We start from the raw sequence: 18,473 nt of genomic DNA, 5'->3' as shown, positions 1-18,473 counted from the left end.
ATAAAGAGAAACCAGCATTTATATGTCCCCTGGGATTCTTCCAGTTCGAAAGGATGCCCCAGGGCATATTGGGAGCCCCTGCCACCTTCCAGAGGGTCATGGAGAAGATGTTGGGGGATGTGAATTTGCTTGAGGTGTTGGTATATTTGGACGACTTGATAGTATTGGGATCCACCTCGGAAGAACACGAAGCGAGGCTACTGAAGGTGCTAGACTGCCTGAACGATGAAAGGTTAAAACTTTCCCTGGACAAGGGCCAGTTCTGCAAGACGTCTGTGAGCTATGTTGGGCATATAATTTTGCGAGATGGAGTAGCTACCAACCCGACTAAGATAGAAGCGGTGACCACTTGGCCAAGGCCCCACACTGTGAGCGCTCTGCGCTCGGTCCTTGGGTTCTGTGGTTATTATTGGAGATTTGTGAAGAGCTATGCCAAAGTGAGTCACCCCTTAAATCAGCTCTTTTGTGGTTACCCTCCCTCGGGGAAGAAAGGGAAAGGAAAAAAAGGACGGGAAGTTGGAGAATATCTAAACTCGTCGGAGCCCTTTGGACAGAGGTGGGATGCAAATTGTGAGGAGGTTTTTCAGTCGCTGACCCGGGCACCGATGCTGGCTTTTGCGGACCTCTGATTGCCATATGTACTACATACAGATGCCAGCTGAGAGGGATTAGGGAGCGTCCTGTATCAGGATCAGGGCACCGGGTTGGGGCCTGTGGCGTTTGTCAGCCGGAGTTTGTCACCCTCCGAGAGAACTATCCCAATCACAAGTTGGAATCTCTGGCATTGAAATGGGCGGTGATGGATAAGTTGAGTGACTATCTCTAATTGGCCAAGTTTAAGGGCGGACTATGTGAAGACGGACAACAACCCTCTAACTTATATCCTGACCTCGGTGAAACTGGATGCCACAGGCCCATCAGTGGTTGGCAGCATTGTCTGCAAATGATTTCAGCCTGAAGTAACGGCCGAGAGTCCGTAACGTCGATGCGGATGCTTTGTCCTGACGGATGCATGAGGGAATGGACAGGGATGATGAGTGGGAGAGCATTCCTGCTCCCAGGGGTGAATGTCATGTGTCAGTTTGCTATCACCGTGTGGCTGAGGAAGAGGAGAGGCCAGATTGAGCAGTGGATCAATTGGGGGCTCCTGATGATGCCCTACCCCCAGTTTACCTGACTGCTCTGAAGACGAAGCAGCTGCCAGAATTGAGTTCTGGGGAAGTGGCAGCTGCTCAGAGGGATGACCCGGGCATTGGCACTATTTGGTATGCGGTTGAAAAGGGGGATATAGCTCAGGCAGAGAAGACAAAACACGCTTCGGTGCCTCCATTACTCAGAGAATGGCCTCGGTTGAAGTTGAAGAACCAAATCTTATACCGCCACCCCTGGACCGACCTTGGCGTTGCCAGCTGGTCCTGCCTAAGAAGTATCAGAAGATTGCGTTGAAGTCACTTCATGATGATTCTGGACATTTAGGGGGTGGAAAAGACCTATGGATTGCCCAGAGACTGGTTTTACTGGCCCCGAATGAAGTCGAAGGTTGAAGAATACTGCAAGTCATGCATTCGCTGCTTACACTGGAAGACACTGCCTAAGCGGGCAGCTCCTTTGACCCACTTGCAGAGTGCAGGGCCCCACGACCTGGTGTGTATGGATGTCTTGGTCATCACGGACCACTACACCAGATATGCTCAGGCTTTTCCTACGAAGGACCAGAGCGCGACTACGGTGGCAGAAGTGTTATGGGAGAACTATTTTGTGCATTATGGCCTTCCCAGGCGGATACATACTGACCAGGAAGGGGACTTCAAGAGTAGACTCATCTGAGTTACTGGGCATGCTTGGAGTTGAGAAATCAAGGACCGCGCCCTATCACCCGCAGGGCGATCCTCAGCCTGAGAGGTTTAATTGGACCTTGCTAGACATGCGGACCATGGAGATTAGCAAGAGGAGTACATGGAGTCAACATATTGAGCATCCGGTTCACTGTTACAACTGTACATGCAATAAAGCTACTGGGTACTCGCCATATTATCTGATGTTTGGGTGTGAGGCGAGGTTGCCCACTGACCTTTGTTTTGGGACTAACACGGGTGACTTATCACTGAAGCCTTATCTGAAGTATGTGTCTGATATGAGGAGAGAGCTGAAAAGGGCTTATGAATTGGCTGGGGTTGCGGCCGGCAAGCAGAATCGAGGAAATAAGAGGAGGTATGTCAGAACGTGAGGTTCTCCCAACTCCTGCCGGGAGACTGAGTCCTCAAGGAATTTGGGACTACCTGGAAAGCACAAGTTGGCTGACCGCTGGGCGGCCACACCCTATGTGGTGGAGTATCAGATGCCAAACCTACCGGTTTTCCAGGTGAGACTAGAGGAGGGGAAGGGGCCTGTCAAGATTCTCCATCGGAACTACCTGTTGCCCCTGGGACAAGAGCTGCAGGTAGACCAAGAGCCTGACTTGGCGCCGACACCTAGTAAGAGGACTCTGCGAAAATATGGGGCAACTGCAGGGCCCACAGCGGGAGAGGCTGGGCCAGACCCCGCCCCTGAGAGGGATACTGATTCTGAGATTGAAGATCTGGATGTGTGGTACATGCTGCCTTTCGCTCACTCCCCATTGATTGAGGACGAGACTCCTGGCCCACTGAGTCAGGTGAGGTGAGGGGGGCTATTGGTGGGCAGCCTGGGGTACAGCAGGACTCTGAAGGAGAGGGGGCAGGGCCTGGACATGAAACAGGGGGCTCTGAGAGATAGATCGCGGGAGGTTTCGCCAAGCAGACCCGAAGTATCCCCAGTAGCATCTGAGCTGGAAGAGTTAGGTGAGGAGGTACGGAGGTCTCAGAGAATTAGGAACCCCCCCAAATAGATTGGTCTGTATAGCGCCTGGGGAACAGGGCGTAATTTCTACTGTTTTGGGGAGCTATGTCACTGTTTTCTGCACCTGGATTGGGCTTTGTGTTTTGCAAGAAAGTTTGGCGAATTATCTCAACAACATGAGGGCATGACTAAATTCGGTGGGGGGAGAATGCAATGGCTTCTCTGTAATGTTAACTGCTGAGGTAATGGTTTTTCTGTAGCAGCGATGCTTGGGTTATAACTACAGAAAATGGGAGCCTAACCAATGGGAGAAACATTATTCTTTCTTGTATGTCTGGGAGCCGGGGTTTTCGCGGGCAAGTTCAAGAAGGAAGAGGAAGGTCACGTGCAGGGAGCACTGGCGGACCACTGGACAGCAGAGCCTGGAATCCAAGCATCCAGGGGTCAGCGACATATCGGCAGACGTTGTTTATGGAGGAATACCTGAGGCGTGAGCTCCAACGATCTTGTGCACGAACTATTTAATAAAAGTAGGGCCTTTTTCTTTGATATTTTGCTTCTCTACTAACCACATAGCTAAAGTAAGAGTGTACTGTCTGATATTTTGCATTGTGGGTTTGTACGGGGGTACATCACACAGCATCCACCCAAACTTGATTACCCTGTTTGGTGGGGCCGAAAGCTGATTCCCCTAGATGAACATGAGCAGCAAGCCAGGTGGGCTATACGTGGGATTATAAACAGCAGGGGTGACAGAAGATGGCAAAGACTGTTGTCCACTTAATGTTATATCCCCTTCTCAGAGCACCCTTACTATTCTGAGTGGATACCATGTGAACTAGGAGCAGCATCTAGGAATGGAAGGAACCTTCTTACTGACAACTATCAGGACTCCTTTTCCCACCAGGCCCGGTCTGATCTATCAATACAACTTTACAGAATCCTGGCAACCAAATTTCTCTCTTCTCATTCATGCCTATTTCATATGTCACCAAACAAAGCCTGCAAATGGCAGGGTTGCCACAATAAGTACTGCAGTGATGGCAGTAGGGTAACCACAGTATGGAGCAAATCAGGACTATTAAGGACACTTGGTTTGTCTCAGGCCACTAACCACCATTCAACTAGTTGCCATCATAGTTGGAAAAGTTTCTTGTATTCAGTCAAATTACAATTTCCCTGTATCATCTTAAACTTACAATTGCAACTCACATCATAAAGAGATGGCAATTAAAACCAGGACTTGACTGTTTTCACTATCAAGACTATAATCATAACATTTCTTTTTATGGCATTTACACTCCACATATGTATCCCTCTAACGATAAACTTGAACTTGACTAACTAAATACTGCCTTGAATTTCAGTACTATTTTCAGTTGACGAAATCAGCAAGATGTAGAATTTCCTTACACTGACCTATAAACTTGCTGATTATCCCGATTACCCTTCTTCACAAAGGAACAAGCATGTTTATTCTCTAGTCTTCTGGAGCATCTCCTGTGGTTACGGATGATACAAAGACCCCTGACGAGGCCCAAGCAATCTTATCCTTTTGTCTCCTTCAAAATCCTGCACTAGATCCCATCATTCCTCAAGCACCCAACATCTTCACCTTCTTATATCACTGCACTCTAGTATATCAAAACACCCCTTCCTGATCTCACTATTATCCAGGTCCTTCTCTTTGAAGATTACTGATGCAAAGCACGCATTTAGAACCTCAACCATTCTCTCTTCCTCTAGGCAAGAATTCCATCCAGTGCTTGAGTGAACCTACCTGTTTCCTGGCTACCCTCTTGTTTTTAATAAATAAATAAAATGCTTTGAGATTTTTCTTAAACAAATGAGATCCAAATAAAACCATCTTAAAAACCTTTCATTACCCTGGAAATCAAAAGGATTACTCTCTGCATCACTTCTCAAAACAAAACCAATTTTTAACAAAACTAACGTCTTCTAAAAGTAACTTATACAACTAACAAGAAATAAATTGCAGCACAGGGAAAGATTAATCAAGTAATGCAAGAGCAATAGAAGTTGGAAGGAAGCCAGATTTAGAAGAGCTACTTTTACATATAGTTTACAACTGTTAATTTAAAATTTTTACTTAAAATATCATTGATTCATACAGCACAGAAATGGGATCTTCATCCCACCATGTCCATGCAGACTATCAAATACCCTATTATCAGTACTTCATCCATAGCCTTCTATGCAATGGCGATTCAAGTGCTTGCCTAGATTCTGCTGACATTTGTGAGTTTTTTCCCCATTATTACCTTCTCTGGCAGTGCATTCCAGATTCCAACCCCTTCTGGGTAAATAAAAATCCTTCTCAGATCATCTCCAAGTTTATGTCTTTTAGTTTTGGATCCATGTGTTATGAGGAACTGTTGCCTACCAGCTATGCTTTCTATGTCTCCCATAATTTTAAACATTTCTAATAGGTCCTTTTACGTGTTACTGTATTATTTATACATCACATGAAATAACTTTAGTTTTAATTAAACAACTGGAAGTAAACATGGAACAAAGGACAGTACAGCACAGTAGAGGTCCTTTGGCCCACAATGGAGTGCCGAACCTTTAACCTGTCTAAGTCTCTTAACTAATCCTAATGTTTCTGCCTCTGCCACCACACCTGACAGAGGGTTCCACAAGCCTACCACTCTGTGTTAAGAACAAATACCCCTCGCACCTCCCGCCACAATTTTCTCTGAACACCTAAAAGTTATATCTCTGTCGTACTAGCCATTTCTGCCCTGAGAAAAGATGCTGGCTGCTCACTCCATCTATTCCTCTTATCATCTTGTACACCACTATTGTCACCTCTCATCATCCTTCATTCCAAAGAGAAAAGCCCCAGCTTGTTCACCTATCCTCAAAAGATATGCTCTCTAATCCAGGCAGCATCCAGGTAGATCTCCTCTGTACCTTCTCTAAAGTTTTGACATTTGTCCTATAATGAGGTACCTGAACTGAACACAATACTTCAAGTGTGGTCCAGCCAGAATTTTACAGACCTGCAGCCATGGCTCTTGAACTCAATCCCCCAACCAATAAAGTCTAACACACTGTACACCTTAACAACCTGTATGGCATCTTTGAGGGATCTATGGCTGTGAATCCTAAAATCCTTCTATTCCTCTACACTGTCAAGAACCCTGCCATTAACCCTATATTCTGCCTTTAAATTCAACCTCTTCTCTTCACACTTTTCTAGATTGTACTCCATCTGCAGCTTCTCTGCCCAGTTCTGCATTCTATTTATGTCCTGTTGTAACTTATGACAACCTTTGTGCCATCTACAAAGTTAATATCTCATCCTTCCACTTCCTCATCCAAGACATTTATAAAAATCACAAAGTGCACGAGTCCCAGAACAGATTCATTACTGAGCACCACAGATCATCAGCCTCACCGGCTATCTTGTCATTCTCCGGAGCCTTCTTGGCAAGCCAACTCTGAATCCACAGAAACAAGCTTTCCTGGGTTCCATGCCTTTTACTACAGGGAACCTTGTCAAAGACCTTACTAAAATCCATATGTATCACATCCACTGCCCTGGCATCAATTTGTTTTGTCACTTTCTCAAAGAATTTAATCAGGCTTGAGAAGCATGATATGTCCCTCACAAAGTCATGCTGACTATTCCTATGCTTTTCCAAATGATCATAATTCCTGTCTCTAAAAATTCTCTCCAATAGTTTGCCCACCACTGATATAACACTCACTGGTCTACAACTCCCAGCATGTAAAGATCATCACCAAAGGGCAGCAATCACATTCTTCAATTCCTGTAGTAACATGGGTAACTTATGTTCTCAATAGAGTAATTGCTCCCTTCCCCTGACTTCCACTCACTGACTCAGTAGATGGTCCCTCCATGACATCTTCCCTTTCTGCAGCTGGTGATATCACCTCTCATTAGCCATACAACAGCACCCCACCCCCCGTGTCTTTTACTCCCTGTCCCTTTTGCAAAAATCTAAACTTCAGAACATCCAGCATCTATTTCTGCCCTTGTGGCAGCCAAGTCTCTGTAATGACTATAACCATGAGACATAGGAGCAGAATTAGTCTATTTGGCCCATTCAGTTTGCTCGGCCATTCAATCATGGCTGATCCTTTCCCCCCCTCAACCCCATTTTCTGGCCTTCTCCCCTTAACCTTTGATGCCATGTCCAATCAAGAACCTATCAATCTCTGCCTTAAATACACCCAATGACCTGGCCTCCAAAGCTGTACGTGGCAACAAATTCCACAAATTCACCACCCTCTGGCTGAAGAAATTTCTCTGCATCATCGTTTTGAATGGACGCCCCTCTATCCTGAGGCCATGCCCTCTCCTCTTAGACTCTCCCACCATGGGAAACATCGTTTCCACATCTACTCTGTCTAGGCCTTTCAACATTCGAAAGGTTCAATGAGATCCCTCCCTTATCCTTCTAAATTCCAGTGAGTACAGTCCCAGAGCCATCAAACGTTCCTCATATGATAACCCTTTCATTCCTGGAACCATCCTTGTGAACCTTCTCTGGACCCTCTCCAATGCCAGCACATCTAAGATGAGGAGCTCAAAATTGTACACAATATTCAAGGTGAGGCCTCACCAGTGCCTTCTAAAGCCTCAGCATCACATCCTTGCTCTTGTATGTTAGACCTCTCGAAATGAATTGCACATTGCATTTTCCTTCCTGTCCACTGACTCAACCTTCAAGTTAACCTTTAGGTAGCTGCACAAAGACTTCCAAGTCTCATTGCATCCAGATTTTTGGATTTTTTTCCCTGTTAAGAAAATAGTCTACACATTTATTTCTAATACCAAAGTACATGACCATTCATTTCTCAACATTATATATCATTTGCCACTTTCTTGCCCATTCTCCTAATCTGTCTAAGTCCTTCTGCATCCTACCTGTTTCCTCAACACTACCTGCCCATCCACCAATCTTCGTATCATCTGCAAACTTGGCAACAAAGCCATCTATTTCATCATCTAAATTACTTATATACAGCATAAAAAGAAGTGGTCCCAACACCGACCCTGCAGAACATCACTAGTCACTAGCAGCCAACCAGACAAGGATCCTTTTATTCCCACACGCTGCCTTCTTCCAATCAGCCAATGCTCTAACCATCTTAGTAACTTTCCTGTAATACCATGGGCTCCTAACTTAGTAATCAACTTCATATGTGGCACCTTGTCAAAGCCCTTCTGAAGGTCCAAATATACAACATCCACCGCATCCCCTTTATCTATATACTACTAAAACTCTCATGCTGTTTGTGACCTCCAAAACGGTGCATTACAGCAGCACTTTTTTTGGCTAAATCGAATTAAAATGCACTAACTTACAGAACGCAGGCAAAGTTCGGGATAATATATTTGTATAAAATTGCTCATTTGCAAAAATCAACAGGCTCCCTTTCACTTGAGAGCCGATCAGCCATCATGGAAATTGGGACGCGACAACCCGACGCATGTGCATGGTCAGCCTCAGCAGCGACACCTACTGGAGCAAAAGGGCAGGGCAGCTCTATTTCGAAGGGTCACATTCTGCTAATCACCATCAGCATGTGCAGGATTGGGACAGATCTAACCGCCACCCATCAATAAGAGATAATTAAATTTTATTGTAATGGCGTACTTTGAGACACCCATAAAACCCTTTGCTGCAGTCAAAGGACAGCGGTGACTATATCACGTTCATTTAGGAAAGTGCCAACCACATCATCAAGAATAATCAGCATCCTTTGGTGTTATTGCTTCGTATCTTCTATCCAGCATTAGGGTTAAAAAAGAAAATGGTCAGCCTAATTATGCCGCGTGGAAAGGGAAGGGGGACATTATGGTCAAGAGATGATGCCAGACATCGTCAGGAAGTGGCAAGGAGAGGGAGAGAACAAGAATCGGATGAGGCCAGGGCCACACGACTCCAGGATCAAAGAGTCAGGACAAAAGCAGATGAGAGAAGAAGAGACAGAGGAGGAGAGGCATGCACGTCTCCAGACAAACAACAGCAGAAGAGATGAAGAAACGGGGGATGAATGGACTGCACTCTAGAATGACAACGAGAGGCACAAGGATGACAGATAAACTAGAAATGACGCCATCAGAGGTGTCCTTCGTTAAACGAGGAGGAGCTATATTTGCTTTGCTACGTGTCATTCTCCTTTAATAAACTGAGGTTTTCTACTTTAGTTTCCAAAGCAAAGTGATACCAATAGCAATCAGGAAAATTTAATGTTCATTCTGGTCACATCATACTGCATTACCCTTCTCTCAAAGGGTGCCCCAATGGGTCACCCCATTGTCTAGTCTATCCCACTTGTAATCTCAAAGAATTCCAACAGGTTCGTCAGGCAGGATTTTCTCTTAAGGAAATCATGTTGACTTTGTCCTATCTTGTCCAGCGTCACCAAGTGCTCCATCACCTCACCCTTAACAAATGAATCCAACATGTTCCCAACACTGAGGGCTAACTGGTCTATAATTTCCTTTCTGCTGCCTTTCTTCTTTCTTAAAGAGTGGAGTGACATTTCTAATTTTCCAGTCCTCTGGCACCATGTCACAGTCCAATGATTTTTGAAAGATCATTCCTAATGCCGCCACAATCTCTAAAGCTACCTCTTTCAACACCCTAGGGTGCAGTTCATCTGGTCCAGGTGACTTATGTACTTTTAGGTCTTACAGCTTTTTGAGCATCTTCTCCCTTGTAATAGTAACTGCACCCACTTCTCTTCCTTCACACCCTAGAAAATCTGGCACAGTGCTAAAGTCATGTTCTAAGTTATTTGCCCTTGCTCCTGATAGTTCTTGCATTAAAACAGACACATTTCAACCCATTCACTTTCTACAATTTCCACCGCTTATCCATCTTCAGTCTCTCTAAACACTTTTACACTTATTACCCCATTTTCTATCACACGTTTCCATTCCCTTCCCAAATTTAAACTCTCCCCAGCAGTTCTAGTAAACCTACTTGCAAGGATATTGGTCCCCTTGAGTTCAGGCATAACCTGTCCCTTTTGTACAGGACATAACTTCCCCAGAAGAGATCCTAATGATCTAGAAATTTGAAACCCTTCGCCTTACACCAATTCTTAAGCCAGACATACATCTACCAAATCATCCTATTTTTTACCCTCACTGGTGCATGGCACAGGCAGCAGTCCAGAGGGTACCATCCTTAAGGTCCTGCTTTTCAGTTTCTTATCTAGCTTCCTATATTGTCTCTTCAGGACTTCATCCCTTTTCCTAATAAAAGTTATTGGTATCAATATGTACCAGGTTCAAGTTCAATTGTCATTTAACCATACACGAATACCCAATAATACAGCCAAATGAAAGTGTTACCCTGGGGCCAATGTGAAGACAGTAGTAAAATACAGTCACTATAACTTCCTGAATGAATGAATGTTACAGTAGTCTACCGCTGAACACAATACATCATCTTCTGTCGAGCGAACATGAAGAGTAACACCGACACCAGCATGGATGCCGCGCCACACTACCCCTAGCACTCCAGTAGAGTGCACTGACTCCACTGCACCTCTCCTGGGAAGCTACAAACAGTTGACACCATGGTCTGCGGCCTAGTCCTGGCAACGACAGTCTATGCAGCTCCCTCGCTATTCGCTAATAAACCAGTGAATCGGACTTGCAGCAGCATTCCATGTCACCAATGTCCAATAGGATCTTGCAGATGTAAGGAAAATGACTAAAACAATCACTCACTGTTAGACTGCAAACTGCCTTTGTACACCAACTCCTCTCTGTCAAAGACAGCTGCAGAATCCACACCAAGTCTAGTTGCTTTACCTTCTTAGCCAACAAGCAACTCACCAATGGGCTAGATCTGTAATGCGCAGTAGGGTCTTTAGATTGTAAAAGAATGTTTAAGGACAATAACACCTTTGGTTGTCTCATTATAAGCCACTGCATCTGAGCACATTGCCATCTTACTAGACATATGGCTTAGCATGACTTCTTACCGCTCAGCCTCTCCCTTAAGACTGCTGTGGATCTGGGCCATAGGTCATCCAGCTCCAGTTCACTAACATGGTCTGTAAGGAACTGCATCCAAATGCACTTTGCCAATGTAGCAATCAGGAAGACTGGAGATCTCCGAGACCTCCCACATCTTGCATGATGTGTACACCATTGATCCAGGATCCATTATCTCTACTCTAACCTGGTAGTAATACGCAAAGAAAAATTGACAAGACGCCTGAACCTAGCCTTCACCTCTCCTCACCAAAGCCTCTTGAGCCAAAGACTCCACTCCTCACTCTAATTCTGTTCTACAAACACCATGGCTGCTCTGTTTAAACCTTTCTTACTCTTATTAGCCCTAGCCAAATGCCTAACCCAAATGACCTTGGCAATAAGTCCCAAAAGGCCCCAGTTGTTTTTTCCCCCAAATTTGGCAGTTAAATGCCATAAGCATTTGTCTCTGAGACGGCAATCTCCAAACAACCTTCTGATTAAGTTCAAAGTAACTTTTATTACCAGCACCTTATAAAGCCTCAGCATCACATCCCTGTTCTTGTATTTTGGACCTCTTAAAATGAATACTAACATTGTAATTGCCTTCCTCCCTACCAAATAAACCTGCAAGTTAACCTTTAGGTTGTTCTGCACAAGGACTCCTAAGTCCCTTTGCATCTGATCTTGTGGATTTTCTCCCCATTTAGAAAATAGTCTGCACATTTATTTCTTCTACCAAAGTGCATGACCATGCATTTTCCAACATTGCATTTGATTTGCCACTTTCTTGCCCATTCTCCTAATCTGTCAAGTCCTTCTGCAGCCTTCCTATTTCCTCAACACCAACTGCCCCTCCACCAATCTTTGTATTCTTCTGAAAACTTGGCAAAAAAGCCATCTATTCTATTGTCTAAATCACTGATAAACACCATGAAAAGAAGTAGTCCCAACACCAACCCTGTGGAACACACTAGTCACTGGCAGCCAACCAAAAAGGTTCCTTTTATTCCCACGTGCTACCTCCTACCAATCAGCCAATCCTCTTACCATGCCAGTAACTTTTCCTGTAATACCACGCGCTCTTAACTTAGTAAGCAAACTCATGTGTGGCACCTTGTCAAAGGCCTTCTGAAAGTCCAAATATACAGCATCTTCTGCATTCCCTTTATCTATCCTACTTGTAATCTCCTCAAAGAATTCCAACAGGTTCCATAGGCAGGATTTTCCCTTAAGGAAACCATGTTGACTTGTCCCATCTTGTCCCGTGTCACCAAGTGCTCCATAATCTCATCCGTAACAATTCAATCCAACATCTTTCCAACCACTGAGGACAGGCTAACTGGTCTATAATTTCCTTTCTGCTGCCCTCCTCCTTTCACAAGGAGTGCAGTGACATTTGCAATTTTCCAGTCCTTTGGCACCATGCCAGAGTCCAATGATTTTTGAAAGATCATTAATAATGCCTCTACAATCTCTTCCACCACGCTACCACTTTCAGAATCCTAGGGTGCAGTTCATCTGGCCCGGGTGACTTATGTAAAATAGGTCTTTCAGCTTTTTGAGCACCTTCTCCCTTGTAGTAATACTGCACTCACTTCTCTTCCCTCACATCCTTCAACATCTGGCACGCTGCTTTGTTGTATGCCCTCTCTTTTGCTTTTACATTAACCCTGACTTCCCTTGTCAACCACTGTTGCAATATTTTGCCATCTGAGTATTTCTGTGTTTTTGGAATGATTCTATCCTGCACCTTCCTCACTTTCCCTAGAAACTCACGCCATTGCTTCTCTGCTGTCATGCCAGCCATCATCTCCTTCCAATTTACTTTTGCCAATTCCCCTCTCAAACCACTGCAATTTCCTTTACTCCACTAAAATACTGCTTTGTCAGACTGTACTTTCTCCCTATGAGCTCAATCATATTGTGATCACTGCCTACTAAGAGTTCTTTTACCTTAAGCTCCCTTATCACCTCAGGTTCCTTACATAAAACCCAATCTAGTATAGCTGATCCCCTAGTAGGCTTAATGACAAACTGCTCTAAAAAGCCATCTCGTAGGCATTCAGCAAACTCACTCTTGAGATCCATTACAACCTGATTTTTCCAATCAAGGTGCATATTGAAATCTCCCATGACCATCATAACATTGCCCTTTTGACATAACTTTTCTATTTCCCATTCCATTTAATATTCCATATCCTACCTAAAACTCTTTTTGTAAGCTATAGTAATTTTTCCCAACAATAACAATCTTTTCAAAAACACATGCAGAGTCTTTCACTAACACTTTGCTGCATTGGAGACTGTTTCTCACCTGTTATCTTTGGTTACAGGAATATTGCTGCCATCCGGAATCAACTCTTTAACTTCGGTTAGACCAAACGTTTCTACTGTAATCTGATTAAGAATTGAGGAAAATTAAAATCACAAGCAAAAATCTTAAAATATTATCTGAACCATTGGTTAGCTTTATCAAAGACAAGAACCACAGGATGCCAAAATAAATCAGAGCTAGCAGAGACCAAAAATTCTAAAAATTCTTTTTCTAGAGTTTCTCCTTTGTTTTTTTCAGCTCTTTCCTCCTTTTTGGGATTATAAGCATATCAAAAATACACAGAAGGATATTGTTTTATGTACTTAATACATTGTCATTTGCTTTTTTACGTTTGTAGATTGATTCAGAGGTATCTCTCAGAAAATCCCTTTAAATACCAGGATTAAACAGTCCCACAAAACTTCAGCTCAGATGACTAGTTCAATGTTAAACATCTGAAAGACTGAATACATACAAGGTAAGCATTATTTGTCAAAAGGGGTGAAAATCAGGGATAATTCCAGTCAAGATGGTGTGTGCATACAATGCTCCTTTGGTCGACACCTCTTAGATACTACCTCTCTTTTATATCTTTGACATTTTTTTTTCATCTTTGATGTGATTCTGGAACTCTTGGAGCCTGTGATTTGCTGTTTGGAGATCATTTGGGTGTTCCAGTGCTCTGCAATCTTCCAGAGGATTCTGGGAGGCAGAGGCCGTGTGCGGGAACTTCATGGTGAGCAGGCTGTGAGCTGATGTTCGACTTCATCTTGCCAATTAAATCTTCCATTTTCGCCAATTAAAGCAACGAGGAAGATTTGAAACATTGAGCTGAATGTAGAAGCTTGGATATTGTTTGGGTGTTTTGGTGCTCTGCAGTATCCAAGAAGATTCCAGGAAACAGACAGTGTGCACAAACTTCATGGCAGGTCAGCTGCTGGATGTGTCTAGACCCCATTTTGCTGATTAAAGCTTCCATTGTTTGTCAATTAAGATGATGAGTGAGAATGAAGCAGCAAGGCGAGTGCAGAGGGTAACTTTTGATTGCTGTGTACCGGAAAGGGAAAGATCTGCCACTGGGCGTAGAGTATGTTCCCCAGGTTTTCTGCATTTTGGCTGTGGATTTCTTTTTAATATTCTGTGTCTTTTGCCCGAACTCTCCTGATTTTTTTTTTGTGCTGGGCGGAGGGATGTGAGGGTTGATATACCTGTTCTGCTTTTGTTATTTTTTTTGTGAGGGAGGAGGGATTTGGGGGCTGAGGTGCCTATTCTCTTTCTGTTTGTTTTTTGTGAGTAGGGAGGGGGGAATTTTGGGGGTTGATGGTCGTGCTGCCTTTCTTTTCTTTCCTGATTTCATCGCTACCAAGTAACAATTCCAAGTTGTATACTTTGGTAATAAACGAACCTTTGAACATTTAAATACCATATGGCACCAATACAGGAAGATTACCTCATTGTACTATCAAAAACAGTAAAAAGCAATATCATAAGTTTATATTCAGCACTAATGGAAATGAAAATGTTTCAAATTTGAGGAATAAATTTGAAAATAATTCATTGAAATATATACACTTCCAAAAATTTATCCACACACAAGACCGAACTATTTATTTAAAACAGAAATACAATCAGCTCTGATCACTAAACCTTTCCACTTTTTACTCAAATATATTCCTACTAACTTTCTGCCTTTATCTAATTTATTCCTTCCTTCAACATGCAATTATAGACCCATACAAATATATCATCAATCCTTTATCTATTAAAATCAGGTACTAAAACAAAGATATCACATATGACTTATAGAGTTGTACAGCATAGATACAAGCAAGCTGACCAAAATGCCTATCAGAGCTGGTCCTATTGCCTCCAAAACATTCTATCCATGTATCTGTTCAAATGTCTTTTAAATGTTGACAGCAATTCATCCCACATACCCACCATCCTTTAGGGGGAGGGGGAGTTGCCCCTTAATCCCTCTTAAATATTTTCCCTCTTACCTCAAATCTATGCCCTCTGGTTTTAGTGTTTACAAGAGACTGTGACCATCCACCTTATCTGTATCTTGTCAGGATTAACTGAAAGAAGAGATAGTAAGAAATTTTTACTATCTCTTCTTTCAGTTAGTCCTGATGAAGGGTATCGGCCCGAAACGTCAACTGTACCTCTTCCTATAGATGCTGCCTGCCTGCTGCGATCCACCAGCATTTTGCGTGTGTCATTTTGCATCAATGCGAATTTCACAGAGGTCAAATATTAAACTACATTGATCAAACTTACTTTAGTTCCTCCCTCAGATTCCTGACACCTACTGACAATCACTATATTTAAATGCGCTTTCAGATTCTCCTTTCGATATTGACTTACTGTGAAGTTGAGGGAGAACATGTCTTCCACATCATCTTCTGGGTAATCAAGTAGCTGCTGCATACTCCTAAATAAAAATTCACACATTGATAGAGAAAAACTGATTTGATGAAAGCTGAATACACGCTCAAAATCCGTGTTTTCAAAGATGTTACTTATTATAAAAATTATTACCATAATAATAATCAGCAGTGATTCAACAGTTATCAAGCAGGTTGCATGTACACTTTTTCAACTTTCAACAGGAAAATAAACATTTAAATTTAAACTGCAAATATTCTTGAAAGACTTATTTTATTTAGAGATATAGTGCAGAACAGATCCTTCCAACCCACTGAGCTGCACTGCCCGGCAACTCACTTATTTAACCCTAGCCTAATCACAGGACAATTTACAATGACCAATTATCCTACTAACCCATATGTCTTTGGGGTGTGGGAAGAATCTAGAGCGCCTGGAGGAAACTCACATAATCACAGAGAGTACATAAAACTCATTACAGAGGGTATTGGAAACGAACACCAGCGCCCCGAGCTATAATAGCATCGTGTCACCTGCTACGCTAACAATTTACATGGTTGGAAAATTGTAAAATTACTAATAATTGTTGATGATGAAACTAAATAATGCAGTTAATTTCTGAAACCCATATAGAGATTAGTTTGCAAATGTTGTCATTATTTATTTTGTTTATTTTATCCAAAAGGTGAGTAAGAAAGACCAAAAGTTGGAAGGCCAGAATGTGAAGGGTACTTGAATGAATAAAATAATGTTATATTAACTAACCTGCCAACAGTAGGCATTAGTTCCTTCAGATCATCAAAAGTAGGCTTCTGATTTAGGAGTTTCTTATACAAAGCCAATGGAAAATGCAGATCAACGATTGTGAAGTTGTAGATGGCAAGACCACAAACGACACCAATCAAATGAAATAAATCAATTTCTTCAAAGGTCTAAACAACAAAAAAAAAACAGAATTGTGATTGCATCATTGTAATGCTTAAATAGTGAGGCATTGCACAGATCCAAAGTTAATTATTCACAATAAGGATATCAATCATTAATATTGCAAAACTGGTAATGGTAACATTTTAATGATAGATCACTAAAAACACTCATTTTCAGAAGATAACTATATCCGTATCATACTCAGGCATAATAGCCAATAATCTGCTATTATTTGCTTTTCTCACATTAGTAGTTGGATTTTACTTTTGAAGCCTTATTTAAAGCTGACTTTTAATAGTAGAATATACTCAAAAAAAACATTGAGCACTCCTACTGGGTAGCCAAAAGTAGGAAGCAGCAAGGCCAAAACATTCAGAATTGACTCATTTTTTTTGACTAGCCGATTTCATTAGATGAAAATAAAGAGCAGGAGTAGGCCACTTGGCCCCTTCAAGCTATCTCTGCCATTCGATAAAATTCAACTCCATATTACATCAACATCAACTGCATAATCGCACTTACTCTTGTAATTTTTTTCCCATTCCTGTTTAACAACGAAAAATTGTTTTAAAATTATTCATCTGCTTTAAAAATGTTTATACACCTTGACCATGATCCTCAGAGAAATTTCAAGACATTTTACTATCAGAGAAAAATATTTTGCTTCACCTGTTTTAAATTGAAAACAGCATATTAAATATTGACTCCCAGTTCTAGATTTCCCAGAAGAGAAAACTTCAAGACCCTTCATGATCATATACATTTCAAACAAGTTCTTGTTCTTTCCTCTAAACTCCAGTATACAAAGTACTGTCCAACCTTCCTTCATAAAACAATCTGTTCATACCTAGTATCAATCTCTTAAACCTTCTCTGAAATGCTTCCATACACTAACATCTAACCCAGACATGTAATTTCAGTACTCCAAATAGGGTCTCACCAAAACCCTAAAAACTGAAGCATAATCTACCTATTTCTCCAGGCAATTTTCCTTCCAACAAATAATAACATTGCTAGCTTTTCCAATTACTCGTTGTAATAGCATTTTTTACGCATGTGTCAGGATATGCAGATTCCTCTGCATCTCAGAGCTGAGCACTCACTCACCACTTAAGTAATACAGTTTTTTCATTTTTCCTACCAAAATGGCCAATTTCACACTTTCCCCACATGATACTCCATTTGCCAGATCTTTATCCACTCATTTGGCCTATTAATATCAATGATCACTTTAGTCTATTTATGTGCTCTTCATAACTTTATTTGCTATCTTTGCATCATCAGAAATTTGAGCTACTACAATATTGATGCCTCATTCAGGAATTGTCAATAAATTGTAAATAGTTAAGGCCCCAGCATTGATCCCTTTGACACGCACTTTTTTCTTGCATCTTACCTATTCTGGAAAAAATCACACTTATGCCTACTGTCCTTTTTCTGTTAGTCACTCTTCTATTCATGCCAAAAATATTACCTCCTGCACCATGAGCTTAATTTTTTTGTGTAATAACTTTTGATGATATCAAATGCCTCATGTCAAGATTTCCAGATACGCTGTTTTCTCTTTATCCATAACAGATTACTTAAAAGAATTATCTTCTCATTTGCATCATCTGCTTCTTACAACCCAGAGAGGCTCTGGTGACATTTAAACAGTAGTAACTGGTAGGGAGGAGATTTTAAAACTTTTTATACCTGATATGAAAACCAGATAAGCCTGGACTCTTCATAATACTGAAACATGCCATACTTAGGATCCAATAAATCTCTCATAATCAAGAGGAAAAATTCCTTACGGACTCCTCCAGCATCCACAGCTTCTTCTCCAACAAAAATAACCTGTGTGTGAAGAGATGCTCATCAGTTTGCTACAGACTGTTAAAAACTATTTGATTTCACTGAAGAGAAATTGGTGACCTGGGAAAACACAAAATTCCTCCATTAATATAATAATTTTCAATTGTTGTCATCTCCTCTTTAAATTTCTTGGGTTTTCGCAACCTGTACTAGCTCTACAGTCATGAACACATC

At 42.0% G+C, this 18,473-nt stretch overlaps 1 protein-coding gene across 2 annotated transcripts in view; it reads right to left on the bottom strand.

Moving 5' to 3' along the window:
* Window positions 1-18,473, bottom strand: part of herc4 (HECT and RLD domain containing E3 ubiquitin protein ligase 4) — a 118,459-nt gene that overhangs the window by 8,750 nt on the left and 91,236 nt on the right. For both annotated transcript variants that reach the window (XM_063071529.1, XM_063071530.1), the window contains exons 18-21: window positions 18,138-18,281; window positions 16,281-16,447; window positions 15,495-15,561; window positions 13,128-13,210 (exon numbers count right to left, since the gene is read on the bottom strand). In XM_063071529.1, the coding sequence (XP_062927599.1) occupies window positions 13,128-13,210; window positions 15,495-15,561; window positions 16,281-16,447; window positions 18,138-18,281 (461 nt within the window). The remainder of the gene's footprint in view (window positions 1-13,127; window positions 13,211-15,494; window positions 15,562-16,280; window positions 16,448-18,137; window positions 18,282-18,473) is intronic.

Source organism: Mobula hypostoma, chromosome 19 (assembly GCF_963921235.1).
Source record: "Mobula hypostoma chromosome 19, sMobHyp1.1, whole genome shotgun sequence".
Taxonomy (NCBI): domain Eukaryota; kingdom Metazoa; phylum Chordata; class Chondrichthyes; order Myliobatiformes; family Myliobatidae; genus Mobula; species Mobula hypostoma.
The sequence above is the reverse complement of the archived record's forward strand: the minus strand, read 5'-3'. Positions and strand labels throughout refer to the sequence as shown.